This window comes from Trachinotus anak, unplaced genomic scaffold (assembly GCF_046630095.1).
Source record: "Trachinotus anak isolate AG129_WGS33_773 ecotype Australia unplaced genomic scaffold, CSIRO_AGI_Tana_v1 ptg000015l, whole genome shotgun sequence".
NCBI lineage: Eukaryota > Metazoa > Chordata > Actinopteri > Carangiformes > Carangidae > Trachinotus > Trachinotus anak.
The window spans coordinates 8,797,686-8,805,946 of NW_027273866.1; the positions used below are offsets into that span (position 1 = coordinate 8,797,686).

The 8,261-nt window shown below is 40.7% G+C and overlaps 2 protein-coding genes across 3 annotated transcripts; both read right to left on the bottom strand.

Annotated features, from left to right (window-relative positions):
* On the bottom strand, window positions 1–3,216 carry ebi3 (Epstein-Barr virus induced 3). 2 transcript variants are annotated; one of them, XM_071498829.1, is made up of 6 exons: window positions 2,908–3,216; window positions 2,532–2,646; window positions 2,314–2,413; window positions 1,610–1,727; window positions 1,270–1,433; window positions 1–449 (listed from the first exon to the last, which is right to left on the bottom strand). In XM_071498829.1, the coding sequence occupies exons 1-6, from the start codon at window positions 3,002–3,004 to the stop codon at window positions 300–302; spliced, it is 744 nt and encodes a 247-aa protein (XP_071354930.1). In that variant the 5' UTR covers window positions 3,005–3,216; the 3' UTR covers window positions 1–299. The 2 variants fall into 2 exon arrangements, with proteins under 2 accessions (XP_071354930.1, XP_071354929.1); XM_071498828.1 differs by having other exon boundaries at window positions 60–449; window positions 2,532–2,649.
* A 144-nt stretch (window positions 3,217–3,360) lies between these two features.
* Window positions 3,361–8,261, bottom strand: LOC139633263 (rab GTPase-activating protein 1-like). Its single transcript, XM_071498824.1, has 8 exons — window positions 7,723–8,261; window positions 6,964–7,050; window positions 6,625–6,735; window positions 5,960–6,064; window positions 5,782–5,865; window positions 5,559–5,630; window positions 5,065–5,334; window positions 3,361–3,935 (listed from the first exon to the last, which is right to left on the bottom strand). The coding sequence occupies exons 1-8, from the start codon at window positions 7,831–7,833 to the stop codon at window positions 3,705–3,707; spliced, it is 1,071 nt and encodes a 356-aa protein (XP_071354925.1). The 5' UTR covers window positions 7,834–8,261; the 3' UTR covers window positions 3,361–3,704.

An 8,261-nucleotide genomic window follows, 5' to 3' on the forward strand; every position in this document is an offset into this window, starting at 1 on the left:
ATTTATTTAAAATGCTTTATTTTTATGAAATTTTTCACACAATGTTACTTAAATATCAGTTTCCTCAAAGACAAACAAACAACAACCAACACAAAGTGACAGTGTTACAACAAACTAAGACAGTTACGTTTAAATGGAAGTGTATTCCTTTATAAATAAAACCAAATATCAACATTGTATGTGCAGTGAAAACAACGACGCATCAAGCTGTCTGTACGTCTTCAGTTTGACGTCCCCATTAGCTTAAAAGGAGAGAGGTAAATAAAACAGAGTGTGAGAGCGAGTGTGAGTGTCTACGGCTACGTCCTTGGTATGGTGACGTTTACAGGTGAGCTCCAGTTGCTACACTTGCCCAGACCCAGCAGTTCCATGGCGCACACCTGGAACAGGTAGGTCCTCCCTGGGGTCAGCTTCTTCAGCTCAACCTTGGTGCTCTCAATGGGACCCAGCTGGAAGAGAAGACGATCACGAATCATCAAACATGTTTTCCAATCAGCATTTATCAGCTGGAAATATATGTGGTCATTTTACACAAGATGTAGAAGTTGTAACTCAAGGCTTTATTAATTTTAAATACTAATATAAAGATATTATATCAGAATAGTAAGAACAACTTTTGGGTTTCCAGGTTGTGGGCAAAGTTTATCTTTTCTATCAGCTAATAATACTGTTATAAATGGTAGTTGTCATTATTATTCACTTTTGGGTAAATATAAGACTTTCTAATAAGCCCTAAAGTCTGCAATAAAACAAGTCCATGAAGTGCTGACTTTGGTCCAGATTGAACATCAGCCAAAGGAGGTCAGCCAATCCCAATGATCCAACAGTTGCTCTTATTAATGACTGATCAATAAAGCTTTAGTAAATGATTTATTAACAATGACTAAAAGGCATTAGATGCAACCTATAATTCATTTTTAAGGGTTGACTTATGAGAAAATGGCATGATTATGTAACACTTCTAAAAGACAATATTTACTTATAAAAGCAAACAGAAAAGGTAATACCCCACAGTTAAACGCTTTAAAGCTTGAAATATTAGATTGTTTCAGATAATGAATTGGCAACATAAACAAAGAGAAAGGAGAGTGCACAAATGACAGGACTTTCTGAAACTTTGCCTGAAAAGTTTGGGTAATTTTGATTGCCCACGTGCAGTATCAGTGCCTGTGTGTGTGTGTGTGTGTGTGTCAGAGGTGGAGTTTTTAATCACGTTGCTGTTATGACTGCATTTTGATCTGAGCAGGCTCTGATGACGATGATACTTACACTGACAGATTTTGGGGTGCCCCTGGTTTCCCACTGGTACATTATCTGGTATTTCAGGGGGAAGATGTCCAGGTTGGCCCAGGTGCAGGGAGGAGACCACTGCAAAAACAGGTCTCTGATATTATTAGGGGAAACCCGCACGTCCTCAGGGGGGTCTGGTTTCACTGCACGACAGAAAGAGAGACACAGAGGGGATTATTTCTTCTTCTTCTTATGCGAATACACTCCCTTATCATATCAAGCTAAGATGTAAAACTGTTCCGGTAGTAACACATATATTCATACATTCATCGCTTTCTTTATAATTTTACATTTGATTATGTATAATGTCAGTTCTCACCAATATCCTCCAGCATAAAACTTGTGAGATGGGAGCTGCTTCCGCCAGAATAAACAGCTGTGACATTGATGATGTAGTCGGTAAGAAGCTTCAGAGTGGGCAGTTGGCAGTGCCAGAGCTAAAACAGACACCAGATCATATGTGATGCCAGGTAGAACATATTATTTGCAGTTTTTATACAGTATTTACAGCATTTTATATATGTTTTATATATATATTTCATTAGGAAAATGCCCACTTAATGGAAATAATTAGCTATTTTCTACACACATATGCAGCATATTTTTTTTATTTATTTGAAAAATTCATCTACGCAGGAGAGGGTGGGTGCTGTGGGGGTTGTACACTTCTGTCCATAATGAATGAATAATTGCTAGAAACCAAGCACAGTGCTACTTATTTCTCCCACTGGCAGACCACATGTCAAACCTGAAACTTGTTTGCGGTCTGTTACAGCTATTGCAAGAAAGGGGAAAGGGGTTTTTCCAAAATGTAGCCAGTCCACTGTGACCAGTTTGGAAATAGAGTTTAAAGCTGCTGCATTAGAGTATATTTTTATTTGTTTTCATCATAACATTCCCGATCAATGAGTAATGTGTGCTTGGTTTCATTCTGGCTGAAGTCTGATTGTTCTGGAAAACCCCTTCCTCAGCTCGAGATGGTCTATCTGCAGATCACTGCTGCAGAGGTCATTAAACTGGTACCTGTTCAGATGGGACTGATGATGATGAGTTTAGAGCGGGGGATGAAGAGTCGGGTGGGATGAGATGGCACGGCTCGGTGACTGACTGGTTGTGTCTCTCACTAACAAAACACATAAACACAAATGAGTTGCCTGACAACACTTGACCACAGGGGTCAGGAGGAGGAGGAGGAGGAGGAAGAGGAGGAGGAGGACAGCTGTTTTCTTTGTCAGATTTACCTGTAGGTGGCAACGTAGTGTGTCGGTGGGGAGTGAGGAGGCTCAGGCCAGGAGCAAAGAGTCACGTTTGGATAGCTCGCGCACCAGCAGTGCACTGCGGGAGTGGAGGCAGGATCTGCTGGAAGGGTTACATGAAGTCAAATAATGTGCAACATAAGCAGAACATACAACACAGAAAACATTTTTTTTGCTTGTAACTTAAAAGACCAAATTAATGAAATATTAACTAATAAATGAAAAAAAAAAAAAAAGACGGACTCTGTGACCACAGTTCAACTACAGAGCTGTGAATTTAAATAAAATAGAATAATAATTTTTCACTTAAACCCACACCATGAGCTACACACCGAGTATATTGGGACAGACTGGTACTCACTCCCTGATGTTGCTCTCAGCAGATCCAGTGCTCGGCCTCCAAGGACACACATGAGGAGCGTCACAGTGACACACACACGACCAACCATTGCAGCCATCAGCCTTTGAGAATAGTAATTACTACCTGAGTGTAGCTTCTCTAAATAGGTCTATAATCTATAGGTGCAGCCAACCCTTAAAGACAATTCTGCTCTTTTGTTCTTTGCTGTTCTGTTGAGACCTGCTCGATTCCACGTGTCAAAGTTCGCTGATAACAGAGAGCCTGCTGCTGTCGACTCGTCTCTGTGTTTCTTGAGCAGCTGCTGATCGAAGCTTTAAAAGCAGATGTGGTCAAAATGAAAGAGGAAGAGCCAGTGCGGTGTATCACAGGAAAGCCTCCCTCAGAAATAACCGTTTTACATTACATCTCTGTTGATGCGTCAACTTTCTTTATGTCATAAACAAAAAGTCTGTGTCATACTTTCTTTAATCTTGTACTTTAATTGTTTACAACTTAAATAATGATACAGAAAAAGCTCACATGGCACATGGGTTAGTTGTACATACAGTATATAGGAGGAGCTTCATCAGTGAATGCAGTTCTTGGAAAGTGATTAATAGACAAGAGGGTACTTGTCTAGCAGCACCTGTGCGTATTCTCAGGTACTCTCCTCTGCTCATTTTGTGCTCTAGTCTGCCCTCTAGTGCACAAAATGAAAAATAGCAGCTATAGTATTGAATGCACAGTGTACATTACTTTGCTCACGCTTAAAGAGGCTTGATCAGTCTACAATGTCCAGTTTTAGGTGATCTAAGCTGTCACACATTCTCTCGGTTGTCTCTGTGAGGCCACGACAGCTTCTTGCTGCTCCATCCAGACAGGGAGCCGCTGTGGAGGCTCCAGCCCAGTGTTGGAGCCCCGTCCCTGGGTATGCTAATTCCATGAAGCCCTCCGCTGGACGTCCGCAGGGAGGTGAAGGCCTTGCTGATCCAGCTGTTCTTTGCTTCCTGCAGATCGTTGGCCAGGACTCCCCTCTGGTGCTCCAGCTCCTGTTCGAAAATAACACAAATGAAAAGTGTGAACTTTGCTCTAAGTTCAAAAACATTTAAAAACACTATAATATTGTCATAAAAATATTTTTAAAAGTCTTCATTTTATAAGACGTAAAGTATAAGTATAAGAAAATCCACTTTATTACACTTAAACTGATCAAACTATAATTTTAAATAATGTACTAATGGTATATTATTGTACTGTACTTTCAAAGTATAATAGACTTATTATTAGCATACTTATTTTAATTGTACCTTAATACTACTTCTATAAAATATGAATTCAATATGACTTTCTTGAGTCAGTTCATCAACATCATACTGATAGTAGTTATAGTACATGTAGATCCACTGGAACTGTTCTTATATTTAGACTGATCATAGCATATGCATGTTTGCATAGCATATGCGTAGCATGTTTTGCAGTGTATTTAAGAAGAAATACAATAAAGTCATGTGAAGTAGTATTGCTTTACAATATACTTATTTTAAGTACATTGAAATACTACTACTACTACAGGAATAACACATTTTAAAGTATAGTGAAACACAATTTAATAAGCTTTTTTAGATACATTTTTTCTATCACTTCAAGTTGGCACCGAAAGAAATAAAGTGCTTAAAATGTACATACTGATATTTAGGTTTCTTTCCAGTATATCACAGTATACTATTACAGTGTTCTTATCGAGGGAAATTATTACACTTTATTATTATTATCACTTTCTAAAGGGGCTTACTAAGGATAAAGGTTGGATTTAGGGTTTCGAATTTAAACTGGGAATTTGCTAAGATCAGAAATGACGCTTGTTTCCTTGTGAATGAATATTTTCCCTTTTCCTTTCCACTCTAATCTACTATATCACTTCTGCTTTCTAGTGCTGTCAAATGTGTTTTACCTAACCACCAACAGGACCTAGACTTTGGGGGATCCGCTCCGATCATTTATTTTCAAGGGCTTATGTTTACAGAAAATTGGGCAGGTAATTGAGATAATTAGGTTCATGAATTCAGCGTACATTCCCTGGAAAGTCCCCGCAAGTACAAATACAGTTTCATGTACATTCTGATAATTATCATTTGACCCGCACGCTGGTGTGAGGGTACTGTATGTGCCAAAATGTACCTGGATTTTGCACTTAGCCTCCACCATCTGGAGTTTGGTCCGGGCCAACTCCTGTTCCAGCTCCCTGACCTGATCCCTGAGGGACTCCTTCTCCTGGTCCTCCCTCCTCTGCTCTGCCTTCTCAGGACCTTCACTGTCTTCCTCCCGGCCTGGTTCAGTCAGCAGCCCCTGGCCTTCTGTCAGAGCTGCTGTTGGAGAGGTCTGACCTGCACTCAGTGGTTCGTGTCTTTCTACAATGTGCTGACAGCGAGCGCAGGCCTTCACTGCACTCTGCAGACACGGAAAATAAGAGAAAACAGATATAATACGAGATGGGATGAAGACATTTCCGCCCCAAATATGACATCCAGGCAATTAAAAACCACTGACACCTGCTGTAATAAATGATCTCTAATGGGAAGGTTAAGCAACTGAGGCGTTAACACTTTTTGAAAATGATTTCCTACAACATGAACCGACTACATAAAAGCAGAGATGAAAGTACACGTTGTCACCTTGAGTGAATCTAGCTCGTCTTTGTGGGCGGCCTGCTGCCTCTCCAGACGGTTTGTCAGCTGAGAGCAGATCTGAGAGAAAGAGCATCTGATATTAGCATCATTAAGCAAAACACAAGAGAATCCTTTATTAATATGTCTTTTATAAAGTGTGCTTCCTAATTCCCGGCAGTCTCATTTTCATTTTTCACATTCCCATCACGCTGTCACTGATTCTCTGTACCTGTTTGTATTCTGCGACGATGCCAGATGACCTCCTGACGTCCTGCTCAGCTTTCTCCAGCTCTCTCCGAAACACCTCCTTTAGCTGTAAGAGGAGAAATCCTTTACTCCTGCATGCTCCTATGACTATGATTATATGGCATTCTAATAATCAGAAACATGAAAATCTTTCTTCTTGCCATTGCAGCTTCCTCCTCCTTCCCGCTCTTCTCCTCCTCCGTGGCCTGCAGCCGATGTCTGGTCTGCAGAAGGTCTTTGGTGAGTTCATCCACTCTGTCCTCCGCCTGGCAACACGGCACAAACAGCAGAATTTATCAGTTAAATCATTTTATTTCAAATGAACGAAGAAATGATGTTATCAGAAAGCAAAAAATATTACAAATGGTCTAAAATAAAGAAAACCAGTTCACAAAATAAAATTTAAAAATGTAATTTTAGGCCTTCATGCGTACAGCAAAATTCATAAATCACAGTATTGTGTAAAACTGGAGAAATCAAACCTACTTAAATTGTCCATCTTGGCTTTTTTCTCGTTTTTTAGTGATAAAGTTAGAAAACTTAAACACAAAGAAAATTAAATCCCCATTCAAAGTTTCGATCACCTCCACACCAGGATATATCAGGCTTTTGCTGAACCATTTCATTAAAAAAAAAGACAATCTTAAAGCATGGGTATACGCTTCATGTCTCTCCAGATAAAATGAGAGTATGTTCAAGCAGAGGCTGGTGGACATTTTGAGCTCCAGTGCTGAAATGTCACAATGGTGACCTCGAGCAGGTGATTATGCATTTTTAAATGAAACCTTTTTACCCTTTTTTTGGGAAGAGCTGCAGCTAATCGTACCTCGTCCAGAGCGTTCCTCAGGGCGACCTTGCTGGTGATTAGTCTGTGGGCCAGGTTGTCGTTCTCCTGCTCCAGACGGAGGCTGGCCTGCTGGAGCTGACGGTTTTCCTTCTGGAAAAACACGCAGAAATCTATCAGGGTCCGTAGCAGACGGCAGCACAAAGACTCCAGCCTTCAGAAAGCTTAAGACCAGAAATCAGGTCACTTCAGAAAAAGAAGAGGAGAATGTAGCTTTTATCTGCTGCTGAGATGGGAAAGGATTTTATGTTGTGGCTGTTTTTTTTATCAGTGGAATAACTTCAATGCTTTTATTACTGGAGGAAGTCAAAGATTTCTGACCAGGTACTTGTCCAAAGGGTCTTCTTTCTCAACATCATCCATTATCTGAAGCCGACTTTCCCTCAGTTTGGCTTTCTTTGTCGGAACCTGAGGGAAGAGAGTCAAGTCTAATGAGACACAGTAATGTGGAGAAACTGTCACATTTGACTGAAAGGAAGAAAGCTATCCCCAAACTGATCTGATGCCGGATGCAGTATGAGCACAACAAATCAAGACCAGGCCCTATAAAACAGATCCAGATAAGAATAAAGCAAAGATAAGATACACCTGAGCACATGGGAGGGATGATAATTTAGGAATAATAGTGGAGGAGAATTTTTTTTCAAGCCTGAAATGACAATTTCCATATCTCAGATATCTAAAATTAGCAATCAGAATGCATTTCCTTCTGTCTCCAATCACACATCTGTCATGCAGGGGAATGTGCTTTAAGTTGCAGTGTGGAGTCTGCTCATGCTTGTAGCTGTCAGTCAGTATAGGAAGTGTACAAGTTTCATTTTGGCTTTTTGGATCAGTCTAACTCTTAAGCAATTGTTTGTCTGTTGATGTAGGAAAAAGTTGCAGAACTAAGTTTTGTATCTGCAGGTTTTTAGGTGCACTGCATTGACTGAAAAGGGAAAATTCTTTGTTTGCTTTTCATATCCCTACAAATACTCCAATCATGCCATGGTTTTGGTTTGTTAATGTTGAGATGTTTGTTGCGCTCTATAAGGAAAGTAAATTCTTATACAATTGACTAAAATGCAATGAGAGTCTTACTGTGAATTTTGGTCCTGTTTCAGCCACCAGACAGGCCAGGATCTCCTCCTCGCTCATCTGCTCCATAACATGGGCATCATATGCCATCATCACGGACACCTCCTCCATCATACTGCCCAAATATGCAACCCCAAGGGGCTGCTGCCGCTCACACACACAAACAGCACACCAACAGTTGCAGCCTTTGCAGACGAAGCCTCCGATTCAAATCACAGAAATGGAGAGAAATCCACCAGGAGAGCTGGTAGATGTAACGCGAGTTCAGAAAGATGAAGGCGTCTTGTTTGTGCCCGCTGTGATGCAGGCGAGCGGTTTAGTCCAGCGTGAGAGTATAAACAGGAATAAAGTATAATCATAACAGGGACAAAGTCCAAGACGTCCTGGCACAGGAAGCTCAGCTTACGGTCCAAAGGTGGAGAACAGGAAGAGATACTCCAACTCCAAAGGTGAAGTGTAGCTACACTCATGCACACTGCCACCTAACAAGTAGTAGTCAGAACCACTTACACACAGTGTCTGGTGAAGGCCTGTGTGTGTGT

Coding starts and splice junctions, on each gene's coding strand:
- LOC139633263 (XM_071498824.1), bottom strand. CDS start 7,833: ATGATGGAGGAGGTGTCCGTGATGATGGCATATGATGCCCATGTTATG. Junction 6,065..6,624: donor TGAGGAACGCTCTGGACGAG/GTACGATTAGCT, acceptor CCGTGTTGCCAG/GCGGAGGACAGAGTGGATGA. Junction 5,631..5,781: donor TCGTCGCAGAATACAAACAG/GTACAGAGAATC, acceptor TCTTTCTCTCAG/ATCTGCTCTCAGCTGACAAA.
- ebi3 (XM_071498828.1), bottom strand. CDS start 3,004: ATGGCTGCAATGGTTGGTCGTGTGTGTGTCACTGTGACGCTCCTCATG. Junction 2,414..2,531: donor CACTACGTTGCCACCTACAG/GTAAATCTGACA, acceptor GTGTTTTGTTAG/TGAGAGACACAACCAGTCAG. Junction 450..1,269: donor GCACCCCAAAATCTGTCAGT/GTAAGTATCATC, acceptor CTTCTCTTCCAG/CTGGGTCCCATTGAGAGCAC.